Raw genomic sequence first — 17,125 nt, 5'->3', positions numbered from 1 at the left:
GTTGTCCCTAGCATCATCTTCCCCTTGGAGATAAGACTTGGAAACCTTCACCCTTTAGCATCTGCCTATCTGTCTCTAAAAACCACCCCATCCAGCCTAGACACTGAGTTCTCTTATATTTCTACAGTGTCTCCAGCATTGCTCATTGCTACTTACAGATTTCAATCAAGAAATTCAGCCAAGTTGATTCCCATTCTTCTAAAGTTACTTCAAGATGCCAATTTCTTTTCCTCCTACTTTTGCTGCTTTCCAACCCAATCTTCACATCACCATTGTAACTCTTTCCAAAGTGCATATGTGTTCATCTTCTGTCCTCCAGAATGTTGAAGTTTGTGTAGCAGAAAGGTTGAGAAGCTAAGAGTTCACACTTTGAAGACAAGCCATTTGGATGTAATCTAACTCAACCACTGTCCAGCTAGTTGTCCTTGGGAAAATTACTTCATCTCTAAATGGGGCCTATGGTGAAGTTTAAATACATTAATGCCTATAAATATTTACAGAGTTCCTTCACAAAGTTAACCCTAAGGAAATGATAGTATGATAGGACGATAAATTCCAAATTTCAACTGAGATATGATAAACTAATAAATACGGCATTCTAAACAGAGGTAGTTATCACACCAAGATGCAGATTCTCAAAGCACGTGACCCAAAAAACTAGTTAGATAGCACTGTAGCCTGAAAGAGAGATTACCAAGATAAAGGGTGTAGAAATAAAAAGATCTGTGCCAAGATCATCTTTGTAGAAATCCAGGCTGGACTCCTGCTGGGACCTCAAGAGGGAGGTTTAGGATGACGCCTGCACCCTCACCTCAAGACTGCTTGGGAGAAGGAGGAGTGTCCTTGTCATGAAATAATTTGAAGACCTGAATATCCAGTTCCCAGTGATTAATTCCCACTTTATTATCCTTTGTTATTTAATCTAGGTTTGTCTGTGGGTATATATTGGACAGAATTTTTTGGTTGTTAGTGACAGAAACAATATCTGAATAAGGTTGAGAAAAAAGAGAGGCATTGGTTGGAATAATGCTAGCATATTAAAATGACCAAAGGAAGAGTTGAATAATGAGACCCATCGCAGGACAGGGCATCACAGGGCCTCTAAAGCAACTGGAAATGAGGATTCTGATGCTTCCAGGATTTGATTTCTTTTCTCCACTTTTTCTTTCTGTTTCTGACAAATTTGGCTTAATGCAAAGGCACAAGAGAAAAACACAGCAGCAAAAATCCCATGTTTCTGACACCACAGGGAACTGGTGCTCTTGACCCAGTCTGGGTTTAGAAAATCCTCATAAGAAGTCTGACTGGCCTGGCCTGTCAGGGCCTCCATCAGACACATCCAGTATGGCAGGAGAAGGAGAATTTCCCAGAGAATTCAATGCCCAGAAGGCAGGGATGCTGAGCAAACACCCTTTTTATTTCCATTCCTGTAATTTTTCAAGTGTGTCAGTTTCTTAGGCATGGTCCTGCCCAGAATGAATGCACCCTCTGGTTCTGATATTGAAGATGGAAAGGGGGAAATATGTCTTCCTAAAGAATGAATTAAGGCAGAGATAAGACTCTTGGATCTGGGGAGGAAGGTACAGCAAAGAAGAAATGGTAATGGCTTCTTAGGAGTGCCACTCAGGGATTAGCTATAAGGTATCTGTGGGGCCTCAGCAGCAGTAAGGTGCTAACTGGGCAGTGGTGAGGTGAGCACTGTCCCTGAGTCTGCCTGAGGTCATTGCAGCTGCCACTTAGCATGGACCTTCTGTACAATGGGGAGAATGGGGATTTTATTTTGTGCCCCTCCTCCTCCTTTTTCAGTGTCCCTCTGACTTCTCATGGACATCTCCTGCCCCTACCTCACCCCATTGTCCAGCCACCCAAGTCACCTTCATTTGCCTCAGCCTCCCTTCTCAGGTTCACTCTTCTTTACAGGGACCTAGGTTACAGATTCATTTCTTGTCTAGGTCCTTGACAGTACGTGTTCTCTGTTGGCTTTCAGAGCAAAACAATTCCACTCATTCATTCATGTATTCACTCATCCAGCACACTCACTAAGCTATCACTGCATGGCAGGCCCTGTCATTTGGGGGCACTTGGAGATACAGCTGTGGGCAAGGTAGAGGAGCCCACTTGTGGAGCTGGCTTTCCATGGAGGGAGGGAGATAACAGCTATGCAAATAAATATACAGCAACCATTAGTGGTAAGTGCTTGGAAGAAAAATAGTGCAGGCTAAGGAGATAGTGAAAGAAATGCTACTTAGATAGGCTATCAGGACAGGCCTTTTGAGGAGGGACATTTAAGCTGAGATGTGAATGCTGTGGAAGAGTGAACCTGCCACAATGACGGGAATAGCGTTCTAGACAGAGGGATGGCCAAGCGCAAAGGCCCTGAGGTGAGAATGTGTTTTTGCATATGATGGACAGACTCAAGGGAGGTATCACAATCAAATAAACAAAGGCAACTCTTAACCATAGGAACAAACCTTAACACTTTGCTCATAATAAGAGTAATATAAACTAGAAACTTCATTGAGATCTCTAGTGTGTGTTTAGGTTATTCTGATTGCTAGAGTCAAACAGAATCTGAATTAGCCAGAAAGAAGATAGGAAGGCATTGATTTGGACAATGCTGGATGAGTTCATTTGTAGAAATATGTGCACCTATGGAAAGAGAAATGAAATCAAAGCGTAACTGAGATAACCACATCTTACCCACCAGATGGACAAATGTCCAGTGCATTATGCAACACATACTGTGGAGAAACAAACTTTCTCATACATTCCTGGTGGGGAAGAAAAATAGCACAATTCCTGTGGAGGAAAATTTGGCAAGAGCTAGCGAAATTACGTGTGCATTTGCCTTTCAACCCAGTATTTCCACTTCTAAAATCTGTCCCAAAGATACAGTAACAAAATATGAAAAGTCAAAGTCTGTCCATTGCTGCATTATTTAATAGCAAAAGGCTGGAAACAACCCAAATGCCCCTCAATAGAGGACTAGTTGCAGAAACTTTGGCAAATCCAAATAGTGGAATCCTATACAGGTGTAAAAAGGAAAAGGCCTATTTCTACATATTACTATGGTGTGACCTCCAGCATCACATTTGATAGTGATAAGATCAAGACAGAAAAAGTATGCAAAGTATACTATCATTTAATAAAAGATGGGAGAATAACATACACATATACTTGTGAATATTTTTTTTAAATAAGAGGCTAAACAAACAGGATGTATGAGAGGAAAAGAAAGGATATTGTAATCACAACAATAGAAACTGGATTTCTTGGTAGACCTGTAGTTTTGATTTTTGAACCATGGTAATATTTTATATAACGATAACACAAAATTGAAGAGAAAAGCAATCACCAGGCGTCAAAAACAAATGAACCTAACTTGTCTCTAGTTGATGGAATAGTTGTGGTATTCTAAATGACTGTAAGACATAATTTGTGCATGCTTTGTCTCTAAGGACAAAGAGAACTAGAAAAAAAGTCTTAAACTCTTCCTGGTAGTATTAATATTGTGATTCCAAGGCTGTCATGCCTATAGTGTGGGATAAGACAACTAGCTAATTATGTTGCTGGTAAGAATCAGGATATCTGGTGTGACAGAGATACAAATGTAAGACTGCTGTGTTTCAGCAAAATCTCTGTAGACCTGGATCTGAATTGGAATGATCAATCTGAACTCATGGCATATGTTTACTTTAAAATATTTTTACATATTTTCTAGCTCTGTCCACTGAAAAGGCTTATAAACAATACCCAAACCAGTACAAAGAGTTCCTTTAAGCTTATAGACTGAGATCTTTAAAAATATTGAAATATTTACCAAGTGGAACTGGGGCTCCTTGGAGAAATGCCTGACTCTTTATCTAAGGCAGGAAATGAACAAGATGAGCCTGGAACATCTTGTCATACCAGAAGGTAAGTGGCCTTTGAAGATTTGTCGAGGGACTCAGGAGCCAACCTGATAAGACTTCCACTAGCCAAAGATGGGCAATTTGAACATTAATAAAATTAAACTACAATGGATTGTAGTTTTATATGTGTAATATGTTTAACCATCAAATATTTTGAATCCATGAATTCCTAATGATACTTTAAACATAAAAGTTACAAAAATCTCAGTGATCTTTGCAGGATAATAGGGAAGCAAGTCATGAAAATAAACTAGATAAGCTGGGTGCATTGTCTCAAGCCTGTAATCCCAGTGACTCTGGAGGCTAAGGCAGGAGGATCACTTGAGGCCAGGAGTTGGAGACCAGCCTGGGCAACATGGCAAGATCCCCCCTCATATCTCATAATTTTTTAATTAATAAAAGAAAAGAAGCAAGTAGTTATTTTTATCTTTGTTACAAAAACTGTGGCTCAGAATAACTAAATAGTTGATGAGAAGTACTTCCTCTTAATGGAAGCATTCCATGAATAAATGAAGGAGGAATATCATCATTGTGAAACTCCTAGTAAATGAATGCCTCTAGACATCTAACATGAAGGCACTAATACGCAAAAGAGAAACAGCCAGACTCTATGTACCCACTGATAGAAGTATACACAGCACCATCCAGGAAGAAGTCTTGCCAAACCTGAATCCCTTAAGCCTCTGGATCTAAACAACAGAACCTACAGGCAACAGAAAAATCTCTTAAATTACACTATGTGGAGTTTCTAAATTTCCACTATATATAAATTCTAAAGGACAAATAACATGGTTTCATCACCACCACCAACAAACTGCAAGGAATTTTAAAAAGAGATGGAAGAGAACGCCATGGATTAAAAGAGACATGAGAGACATGATAGTTTGGATTTCAATTTAAATAAGCAATCTATTAAAGAGGAAAAAAGGAAGAGAAGGGACACCAGGATGTGATCAGGGAGAGGGGGAGAAACAAGGGGAAGTGAGAGGACATCATGGTATAGTTGGAGACATTTGAACCCTGGCAGGATGTTTGGTGATACTAAGTAATTATTCTTGCTTTTTGGATTGTGTGATGATAGGAATTGTGATTTCAAAAGAGGAATAATTTGTCTTTTAGAGATGTATGCTGAAATATTTATAAATGAAATGATATGATGCCAGGCACCTGCTTCAAAATAATCCGGAGCGAGTGTGGAAGTGGTGGAGACACGGAGCTGTGGTTTTCAGGCTTGAGCTTGCATCAGAATCACCTGGAGGGCTTATTAAAATACAGATACTGGTCTTCCCTCCAGAGTTTCTGATTCAGTCTTGGGTGGGGCCCAAGAATCTGCCTTTCTAATAAGCTCACAAGTGATGTTAATGCTGTTGGTCTGGGAACCACACTCTGATAGTGACTAGCAGAGAGGAAGCAAGATTGGCCCCGTGTTAATTATTCTTGCATCTGGGTGGTGGGTGCATGAGGGCTCATTATTACATTCTCTCTACTGCTGAATATATTTGAAATTCTCTATAATAAACATTTACAAAACAGGTGATCCAGAAGGGCATACAGAAGGAGCAAAGCCTTTGACAACCCATAGCTGTAATGGGAACTTCTATGCTCATTAGCAAAACAGGTTTGGCTGCTGCTTCCACAGTTTCCTCTGGGTCCAGAAGGTGTGCATCTCCTCCTGCCTAGGTGGAGGTTTGTGTATCAGTTCAGCTGTCCATCCTTTTAGAGAGTTGCCAGACCTGAAGGGAGGGGAGGGGCCACTGTCCAAGGGGTCTGTGCATGCTGCCTCCTTTCCTCACTGTGATCAGTCATTGCAAGAGCAGTGGTGTGGATGAGTCTCAAGGTTTTCTGACCACTTCAGCTGGGAAGGACATTCCTGAACAGAGCTGTGCCAGTCAGCTCTCAGAGATGAGAGGTTATCACCAAACCCACTATGCCCTTGCATCCCCCTGGAAAAACCTCCCTGCAACTCCTAGATCTAGGAGGCATCTCTAATTGGTTTGAGTCTCTCTACTTGCCTCTTTAGATTCCTTTGTGTATTTACCCATTCATTCTTCAAATATTTATTGTGTTAGGCATCTTTCTAGCCCCTGGAATACAGCAGAGAACAGAACAGGCACAAAAATCTCTGCTTTTATGGAGATTTAATTTTAGTTGGGAGGACAAGCAGTGGACCCGTAAAGAAATTAATGGACAGAATAATTTCAGGTAGTGAAAAGTGCCATGAAGAAAGTTAAAATGAAGATGTCGGGATAGTGATTAAGTTTGTGTGTGTATGTATGTGCACACAATTTTTATTTTAGCTGATTGGAGAATACTTTTCCAAAGAAATGTGATCTGAGCTGAGATCTAGATGATAGAAGGAGCAAGCCATGGGAAGACCTGAATATATTCAGAGAGAAGGAATGGCAAGTGCAAAGGGCCTGAGATGGGAATGAGCTTGGGAATTTTTTCCTTTTTTTTTTTTTTGGAACACCAATAAGGCCAATGGGGTTGGAAAATAAGAGTAAAGAAAGGTGAGAATGATATGAGATGAGGTGGGAGAATAATCTGAGTCCAGTGGTTATAGGGCCTTGTAGCCATTGGCCAAAGTACATCTGTATCCCAGACACCTCCAAGACTGCCAGTCAGCCCCTAGCTATAAAAAACACATTCTCTCTAGAGAAACAGGAAACTATTTTAACAGGAGAGTCCCCTGGGCTCTCTAACCTATAGCAAAATGACGATATTGTTTAGATAATTGACTATTAAAAGCCCAATAATTTGGGGGTTTAAAACCCACTAATTTTAGTTCAGAGTTACTGGAAAGTTCCTTTGCCCCACAAATCGTCTGCTCTTGATGCCTAGAATTCCACCCTAAAAACGCTATTTACCCAACTTAAGACTCTCTTGTTAAAATACAGGTTCCTCTGGGAGGGATAATACTATGAGTTATCAGTCATTTAATGCTAATATAGATGAGTTGACAGCTGTCCTTGAAAAGCTATTTTAAAAGAAGAAAGCATAAAGTTAGTGGGTGCTTGGGTAGCAGGAAGGAATCTGCAGGGCAGAATGAAATTAGAAAAGGAAAATGGAGGATACATCAGAAAAAAAAAAGCTGCCTATTTTACAACTTTGAGTAGGGCTTTGCTTCCTGGATAACGTCCTCTGGCCAGGACAGATCATAGCCACGTGTATCTTTTATAGCTCTTTCCTAAACACAAAGTGTGAAATAATTCATAGAGTCCCTTATGTAAACAGAGCAATGATTAGAATGTGTTGCTTCTACTTTGCTGTTGTTTCATTTTTTTTTATTGCATTTTAGGTTTTGGGGTACATGTGAAGAACATGCAAGATTGTTGCATAGGTACACACATGGCAGTGTGATTTGCTGCCTTCCTCCCCTTCACCTATATCTGGCATTTCTTTTCTTGATGAGCTCTGGGCACAGGTGGACTTTGTCTCTGTGGATGATCTGTCACTGATAGGGCATGACATTTTCATGAGTGTGAAACAGTGATGTACTGGAACAGCCTGTGTGAACAGATTACACACATGTCTTCCCAACTTTGCATTCATTTTGACTTCACACTGACTGCTTGAAATCAGCCATGATGAGCATATTTACAACATAGAAATTGACAAATGCTAGAAATCGAAATGTTTCTTTTCAGAGAGCTGATTGTTAAACACTTACAGTATGCTGTGAAATGTAAAAGGTAAATTTTAGGATATGCCACAGCATATGAAAAAAAATTCATTTCTTTGTTTTGCCTCTTGAACAGATGCCAATGGTATTCAAAATCATATTCACCTTTGTATATACTTTACATTTTAGCTGTATCTCTACAGTTAGATACCTCATTTGCCTTTTCAAAAGCTGCCTAGTACTTCATGTTGGCCAGGTTTTGCATCATCTGACTCTGGCTGCCTTGTATACTTCAGGCCCCAGCCAGATTTAACCCTTGGCATGTTTTGGTTCCAAATGCCTTATTCTTTCCTTTGGACATTTCTAGTCTGCTTTTCCCTAGCTGAAGGGCTCCCCTCACTTCTTCTCTGTCTGCCAGTGTCTTTCCCATATGCCAAGGTCAGAGCAGAAATCTTCTCCCGCTCCTTGATGCTCACCTGCCATCCTAACATGGGATTCATCATTCAGTATCCATTGCTCTTTCTCCAGTGCTCCCATTGGACACTTCCTATACTTCTTCAGCCATCACCATCCCTGCCTTGGGAAGTGTTGGTCTCCATGTCTTATCTCCTCCCCTGGATTTTAAGCCCATTGATGATAGTGACATTTGCTTTTTTGTCATTTTATCCTTGAGAGTATCAGATGCAGAGCTTTGCATAGTCATTACTCGATACTGGTTGGATTATATGCATATACGACTTAATATTTCCTGCAGTGTCCTGCACAGCAAAATAAATGCCACATGAACAAATACACAAAGACACACACACACACACACACACACACACACACACACAATTTCATCAGTCTAAATATCTGCATTTGTGGCCTGATTACCTTTAGCACTGAAAATGCCTTATTGGAGGGGAACATTGGACTCAAGTGTAGACCAATGAGGACAAATGAGAAAGATTCTACTCTCAATCTGAAAAGTCACCTTTCTCATCTGCATGTAAAATTGGGAGGCTTTTTTCCAGTCATATGTTGGAAAAGAACCAATCTGTTATAAATCAGGATGTTCCAATGGCCACTGAAGATCCAGCTGAATTCTTAAGGATAGATGCTGCTACAATGTTATTGAGTTCTACTGGGACTTGTATAACTCATTATAAAAAATAATTGGAGATTTTTCCTTTGGTCACTCCTGTGAAAGAAGGCTATTCCTGTTTGATTTATTTATTTATTAAACAAATATCATCTTCTTGTGCCAGCAGGCTGTGAAAAGCTCAAGATATAAAGGTAAATTATCTGTGGCCTTGCCCTTCAGGAATTTATAATCAAGAAAAGAGACTGAGTGAGCAAAGGGATGTGTTTAAAGTCTCAGGTGAAGTTAAGCCCTGAGGATCTGACAAGCTCTGAGCCACATCAGTGAGTTTGCCCATGAGACCCTGCCATCTGTCCCCCTGTGAAACATTTGCAGTAACTCCTTTCCATGAACTGCTTTTGGTTTGAATGACCTTGGAGACAGCCTGAAATCCTGAGCTTGGAAGGGAGCTTTTAGCATTACTGGTCTGCACTTACATGTTTCAAATAGAATTTCCACAAACCCCTATTTATCTCCTCTAACCATGCTCCCTAAATGACAGACGACCAGCTCTTCAGTCACTCCAAGAACGGATTTTTATTCAGCCCATGCCCGGGATGCATTAGGATGCCCAAAACATGTGTGGCTGCTCCGAGTGGCACAGAGCAATTAACAGGAGCCAAGCAATTTGCAAAATGCCTCAACTTCCTGCTCATCTCAAAGGCAGAAAATTGTCAAACCTTAACCTCAGGAGGCTCATCCGCAGAATTACGCCTCCCCCACCTCAACGAACAAACTCTGGTGTCAGATTCCCCCCCACCACCCTCCTGCTTTTTGCAAACATAAGCACTCGGCTACAACAACAGCTATGACTCAGTTCCTAGCTAACGCTGCCTGAATTGATTTAGTCTGAGTTCAGATTTAGCACATAATCATGTTCAATTTGCTCCACTGCACTGCCTAGAGATAAAAGGCTTGGAGAAAAAAAAAATAGCTTCAGCTTGTGTCAGTCTTTGTGGTGATGTCATTGCCATGAGCGAGCCGGGCCGTTCGTTACTCTGCTGTGCTGCCTCAGACGCGGAGGTCTGCGTGCAGTGGGAGCGGGCTCCAGGAGCCCGAGCCTCCAGCCGTCCCCAGAGCAAGGCAGCACCGGGGCCTGGCCACAGCAATATCCATCTGGAGGCTCTTCCCTTCACTCTCAACTCTGAGGTTGCCTAACTCTTTATTAAAAATTCAGAAGGGGGAATGCCAGCCCCTAGCATGGACTGTGATGTTTCCACTCTGGTTGCCTGTGTGGTGGATGTCGAGGTCTTTACCAATCAGGAGGTTAAGGTATGCACCTGCAATTTTATTTTTCATTGTTGCTGTTACTAAAGCTGCTTGGCAGAACCTTTTTAGCATAAGAAAATAAGACTTTGGTGAATAGTTTTCAGCTCAGTCTGCTCTAGAAATGCATGTGGTGAGTGCATGGCTACATTAAGTAGAATAAGTTGGAAGAGGGACCAGTATATTATTTTAAAATGTGACAAGGTCTGGCATTGTCTGTTTCTTCTTGTCTTTTCTATCAGGTGATCTCGAGTCAGTCTTTTCCCAGTAGACATATTTTCATATTCTCATATCGTATCTTTGTCAATAAGGAGAATTTTCCAGCCCTTAATGTTGAGGAGGGTTTTGAATCAATAATTACATCCAGAAAGCACAAATCAGAAACCCAGTATTCAGGCTACCCTGACAGTGGGGCAGTAACCCTTTCTGTCATGTCACTTAAATAGCCTGTGATGTGGTCTTCAAACTGAACAATAGCTGTTCTACAGATGGCAGTTTTCAGTCCCCAGCTTTCTGGTAATCAAAGTTGGAGAGCAGCTGCCTAAATTTTCTTTGTCAGGTAAAGAAAGCAAGTCATTTTCCTTGAGCAGTTGTTCATAAAGTTTAGGCATAAATAAATTTTGCATCTTAAGACTAAGTATTACACATGCTGGTCCTCACTGATTAGCGGCAGCAATTGTTGACTTGTCATAGGTAATTGTCCTCTGATGATGTTCATTTTCTTTTCTTTTCCATTTGGCTTTATACTATGGAAAAGATTCCATGCTTGTAAAATGGACATGTTTATTTTTTCTCTCATATTTAATAAAAGAACTAGCTGAAGCTTCTTATTGAAACAGTTCACACACACACACACACACACACACACACACACTCAAAAGGTCAGTTGTTCATTGTGTGATGGGAGGAATAAAAGGGGAATTACATTGCATAATCATTTGCCATTCCTGCTTTAGTCTTAAATACCCTGAATTCTTTATTGTTGGGTGTGCAGGTGACACCCTGGTACTTTACAGGTGGGGATTTATGTGTTCCTGGCGTTAACACATGGCTGTCATTCACGATTGCAGCTTTCACAATCTTTTGAAATAGATTTGATAGTCCATTTTAAACATGTGGCCTTGTATTGACCAATTTTTGTGCCAGTGCCATGAAAATGTCCACCACCTGTCATATGAAGGTTCAGAAAATAAGGATATAAAGGTTTTGCACTGCCTGTGATTGCATCCAGAATGGAAACATGCATGCAGAGACCCACAGTCCTGCCAGTGGTACTTCATAAGCACTTGAGAAGGGAGAGCAGTCATCAGACCCCTCCAGTTTAAAGCCAACTTCAAGTCCAGTGTGGGTAACCAGATAGAGAGACATCTTCCAGTAACCACTGGAATATAATTCCATCTCTGGAGAATAAAACTTCCCAGCTCCCTTCTGTCCTCAACAGTCATCTGTTGTTTATACACTTGTCCTATGAATGTCATAAGATATTCTAAACTTTTTTGATTTAGGAAAAGAGAGTGAGAAAATATTTACTGGCTATCTGCAAGATTCCAGGCATTGTGCTTATATAGGAAAAAGTTTAAAATATGCATGTATGGCATATGTATCTACGATAATGACATAAAAATAGGTTTCTTAGAGACAAAGAATGTTTTGTGGAATTAAGAGGGCACAAAGTTGTTATAGCTCATTGTATTGAGTAGTTGGGGTGGCTTCATGGAAAAATGGTACTTAAAGGTGGGTAGATTTTATACAGAAAGAGAGAAGGCATAGTATTTTCTAATCTAGTGAGTCAATCCTTTTGACTGCAGTAGGTTCTCTATGAGAAATTAGAGGGAAATGGGAAAGAAGGTGAGTCAGGCTAGATTGTGAACAGCTGATGCTATTCTTCATAAATTTATGGGGTTTTTCAAGGAAGACTGTCACCAGAAATATGGGCTACATGTCCTTACTGCCAATAGCTCTGAATCACGATGGGCTTATTTTCTTTTAGATAGGCTACCTAATCTTTCTGTGCCTTAGTCTTCTCATCTATAATGTGAGGATAGTAGTAATTTCTACCTTATTAGCTTAGGGACAAAGAAAATCATACATGTAGAATAATTAACACAGTGCCTGACTCATGTTTAGTGCTCAGTAAATGTTAGCTATTACCATCATTGTCATTGTCATCTTTGTAACCTCGCTGAAAGTGATGTTACTTTTACCAGTTTATCAGAATGTCCTAAATCCACCTGAATTTACAATGACAGTCTAGCACACAGAAAATGTTTTCCTTCCCATCCTACTCACCCTAGCCACCTGGAAAACACGGCTCTCCATTTTAGATATTTAATCATCTAATGTAAAGCAGTAACATTATCAAGCAAAGATCTACTTTGTGCTTACTATAAAGGGGAAAAATGAACACGTTAAGGTGGGCCAAATGTTATGTGTTAAGAAAACCTATGCTCCTGGCTCAAAACTGACCATTTACTGTTATCACAAAGAAAGGTTCAAATGTAAAATTGTAGGCACCAAATAAAGCTTCCCCAAAGATATCCTGCGTCTTCATTAGTTACTAATAACTGGTGGAGCCAAGAGCTCCTTCTTCAGTCTTTAAGGTTTATTGTCATAGAATAGGGAGGCACAGGGAAAGGGTCCGTCTCACCTACCTACATCCATCTTGCCTAACCTTAGGCTTGTTTGTTTTTTTAATAGGCATCCCCACTTTCTACATGTAGCCCCCATGGGCAAGCAGCCATACTAGGGGGATGCAACCAGCAAGCCTCCTTCTTAAATATAGGAGTTTATTTGAACGGGATAGAAACAAATCCAGTTTCCTGTGGTGACACAGAAAGCCTCATCCTCCACAATGGCTCTCAGCTGGTTGCATTAGGGGCCCTTCTGACTCTAAATGTCCTAAATTTTGTCAAAGCTGATCAAGCAATAGTACTAAAAAGAGGAGGAAATCAGACAAATGGAATTCTGCCATATTTGTCATTCTCCGGAAATTCCATTGGTGGTGTTTTGAACTTAGCTGTCCTGCAGCATGAGAGTTCTCAGAAAGATCTAGAAATTGAGAGCCCTCAATAGAAAGAAAGTGTTAGGGGGAACTGCAGAATTTCTGTGTGTGTGAATGTGCAGAGTTGATTTTCTCCAATATTCTCAGATTTTTGAAAATAGTCTTCCCACTCCACAAAGAGCCAAACACTTAGGAAAATGAAAGAGAGCCAAAGAATTGGTAATGAAATTTACATTTCACTTTAGTCCAGTGGTTCTTAAACCTGATTGCACATTGGTATCCCCTGGAGAGCTTTGAAAACTATTAATGTGCCCAGCCCCAGCACCCAGAACTTTTACCTGGCTAGTCTGAATGGAGCCCAGGCATAGGTAATCATGTAAAGCCAGCGTCTTGTCTCTTCTAGGCACAGTTGAGTACAGGTGAGGTCAGCCAAGAAGCCAAGAATTGTTTAGAGTAAGCTCTTCTTAAGCACTTGGATCCTTATCTCCCCAGCTAAGACTTGATGTGTGGAGTTTTACAAACAATATCTCTGAGCTGTCAGAAATGCTGAGGCTCACCCAACACTTCGGTTCTCCACACCTGCAGCTCCTCTACCTGATTCTGAGCCAACAGCAAATGCTCTTCTTTACTACTGGCTGCTGTGGGTGGTGTAGGAGCCTTTTCAGAGCTACAGAGCCTACCTGGAGCAGAGTGCCCCCACTCCACCAAGGGGTGTCCAAACCTGGAGCTGCCCCTTCTCTGCAATGGTGGCTTCCTGCACAGGAGAAGGGGTGGGTTCCTCCTCTCTAGACTGGAGAGCTTCTGATTAATGTCCCAGGGATCCAGCCTTGTCTCCATGGGCATCCATGTAGGACACAGGAAATTCACAAAGCTCCCTTCTGCTCATTAGAGCAGGCAGGAAACATGACAAATCTTATAAGAAGTACAGAAGCATAAAGACCCTTAGAGCTCTAGAGAGCTGTTCATTCATTCAACATGTGTGGAGCACTTATTACCTACCAGACAATTCTCTAGGCACTAGGGGTTCAATAAGACAGACGTCCCTGCCCTCGTGGAGCATATATTCTAACATGGGATGCAGACAGTGAACTAGTAAACAAGTATATACACATTGAAATTTCAGTTAGTGATGAGGGCTATGAAGAAAAATGAAGCAGTGTTGAGGTATAGAGCATTCATGGGGGAGGAAAGACCACTTTTGAATACATTGTCATTGGAAACATCTCTGGAGAAGTGACAGTTTATTAAATGTCATTGTTTCAATGTCATTCAGAGATCTAAAGAAAGTGAGAGCACCATGAACAGAGCTGGGAGAAAATCACTCCACATAGAGCAAATAGTAAGTAGAAAGAGAGGCCATCTTAGCCATCTTATCCATTGTGCTCCTACCTAGTCCCCAACCCCACCCTAGCACCATTTAACCTGTTTCAGTTGTTCATTCATTTAGGGACCCATTGAGACTGTCACTGTCTCATACTATAGTTTTGTTGTTTTTTTCCAGAAAATTATACTTAGTTCCCTCATGCTACATTTTAAGCCTAATGGCTCTCTTGGGGGAGGGGTAAATACAAATAGAAGTTTGTGTTCAGCACAGTAATTCTTCACATGCTGGAATCTTAGGGTTGCTGCAGAACAGCTCTTTTCTCTTCTGAAAGGCCACAGCCTTTTTTAGGTCACTCATAAGTCTTACTTTCTCTCTTCTGCTTTTGAGAATTTCCCAACATCCTCCCAATCCATGTGACCTGGGACAATCTCTTAACCTTTCTGGACACAAAATGATCATGCTGAGAAAAATCCTCTACTGCTTTGTGCATTTTATTTTTCTTTTTACACAATAGTATATGTGACTGACTCAGAGTCTATTTGTTTCATGCTATTGTGTGAATTATGAAAAAGACCAGCACGTCATGGCCACTGAGTACAATGAAATCCCTCTGTCACACAAACCACTGGAAATTTCATATTACTTGTTTTGTTTGGTGTGAGTGGTAGGAGGATAAGGATGAGGCTGAGTTAATATGATGCACTTTGTACTCTTCTTTGAGGAGAAACAAGTGACACAAGAGAATATGTGGGTATCAGGAATCGTTTCAGAAGAGAAACTTAGGTGGGTATGAAGCTGGTTGAGCTTCATACCCATTTCTTATGTTTTTTGCAAGTACTAGGGTAGGGATCTGGGCACAACCAACCATGACCTACGGCTCTGCAGAACTCTAAAGCTCTTTAAGAATTTTCAAAAAACCATTGTGTTGACTCAGTAACGTAGAAGTGTTTGAGTTGTATGTGATTTAATTCTCAGAAATGGTAAACCCTCTAGAGGTATTTGTGGTAACTGATGTTCAGTCACCAAAACATAAAGTCAGCTGAAATGCCCATTCCCTATTCAGTGGCTGCAATTAAAGATAATATTTTGTCATACATCTCTAGACCACCTTTGGTTTATGAAGAACTAAAGGCAGTGTGTGTGTGAGGTGGGAAGAGGATGGCATGTGTGTAACAGATTCTAACCCTCTAGCAAAACAAATGTTGGTATTTCTCTGGTAATAACATGGACTAGAGTTGAGGCCATTTTGGAAATAAATGAATTAATGCAAAACTGAAAGTTAAAATTAATCATCCTTAAAGCAACTCTTTGAGAACGTAACATTCTTAAATGTACAATAGTACATTTCTCTGAAGAAAGTAGCAGACATCTTTCAGAGAGGGGGAAAAATGATTTTATGAAAGTGATACTTGCTGAGAAGGTTCAGAGGCAGATTTCTCAGCCACCTATCACATTAGATAAAGACAAAGTAGACTGTGTTCAACTAATAACATTGTTAAGTGGGGAAATAACGGCAAACTTATTTTTCTGTTCAAAGTTTCTTTTAACTGTTGGAAAGTAACAGACATTGGTAGTGGCTACGTGTAAACTAAATATTAGATATATTAAAACAAAACAGCAATTTTAATGAAAATTGTTTTCCTAAAGAAACAGATTTTAATGTAAACTTCAGAAAGTACCATTTGTATTCTTAGGGATTCTGTTTGAGCCCAACTATCAGTAATTTATATGGGTTTGTTTTAGTGCTTTCTGATAAAGCTTAGAATTGACACATAAGAAAGAAAATGATAACTGAAACATTTATTATCGCTTTATGTGTTTAGATTGTAAGCTTACTGGGCTTAATAGGCATTGCAACTTTGCAGTGAATAGCTGAGCTTTCCAAAGAGATCATAAACTTTCCAGTTCACACGTGGCCTACAATTTCTTTATGTAAAGGGACTAATTTATTTATGTAAAGGATCTAATTTATTCATGTAAAATATTGTTTCCTAACTCTAAGGCTAAGCTGATTCCAAAACAGAATTTCAAAAACACATGGAGAGGTAATTTCAACTGGAAATTTTGAGCAGATACAAGTTATAACCTCTCCACTCTAGCTAGAATGGAGAGTTAATCTTCAAAGTGTTTGAGAATAAAATATCCACCAGGTTAGACCTTCCCTAGAAAACATTTGATATATATACTTTCATATTCAACTTTTGGGTAAGTATATCTTCTTAAAACGTGTGTGTGTGTGTGTGTGTATGGATATTATACACATGTGCAAATGTTAGCATAATATGCATATTTACAATATATTTATTTTATTGTTTACCTTCCATTACCATGGAAGGTTTTTTCTAGATGTTCTATCTATTCTACTATGGCATATCTAACTAGTTAATGGAAATTGCATGCTCTTAACTACATCAAGGGATTGAGCCCAAAGAAGATTCTTGGCAAGAAAGTTGAACAGAAACCTAAACAATTGCTGAAAGAAATTCCCCTAGAAGTGAAGGGGACTAAGAAATTCATTATCTTCTCTTTTTATTGTTATATACCATAGCAACATTCACATCCATACAGTCAAGTACTACAACAGTTATTCTTTCTGGAATCTAATGTATCAGCACTGAACTACAAATCTTTTTTTAATGTTTCAAAAAGGTCTTGACCCCATGGCTTCCAGAAAGATGATGTTAACATATCTATGCTTCTGTTAGATTGGACTATGTACTGACTTTCATTTCCTAAAACAGCTTCTTCCTTAATGTTTTATTTGCTCCAACAATAGAGTAGTTTGCTGTTTAATTGCAAGATTTTCTTCCCCCATCTCTGGTAGTTCTATGGAAATATGTGAGCAATGTTCATGCTGTGCCCCAAACATTTGACCTCA

General features: G+C 40.0%; 1 protein-coding gene across 5 annotated transcripts in view; it reads left to right on the top strand.

Moving 5' to 3' along the window:
• Nucleotides 1-17,125, top strand: part of RCAN2 (regulator of calcineurin 2) — a 289,445-nt gene that overhangs the window by 165,297 nt on the left and 107,023 nt on the right. Inside the window, exon 1 of one of the 5 annotated variants that reach the window (XM_032299601.1) lies at nucleotides 8,393-9,928. The exons of the other annotated variants lie outside the window; for them this stretch is intronic. Within the exon in view, the coding sequence (XP_032155492.1) occupies nucleotides 9,842-9,928 (87 nt within the window). The 5' untranslated portion in view covers nucleotides 8,393-9,841. Of the gene's footprint in view, nucleotides 1-8,392; nucleotides 9,929-17,125 lie in introns of those variants that run through there. 5 annotated transcript variants of the gene reach the window in all.

The sequence above is a fragment of the Sapajus apella genome, unplaced genomic scaffold, assembly GCF_009761245.1.
Source record: "Sapajus apella isolate SASKATOON/1434 unplaced genomic scaffold, GSC_monkey_1.0 scaffold41, whole genome shotgun sequence".
In the NCBI taxonomy this organism is placed as follows: Eukaryota; Metazoa; Chordata; class Mammalia; order Primates; family Cebidae; genus Sapajus; species Sapajus apella.
This window is presented reverse-complemented; position numbering and strand designations above follow the sequence as displayed.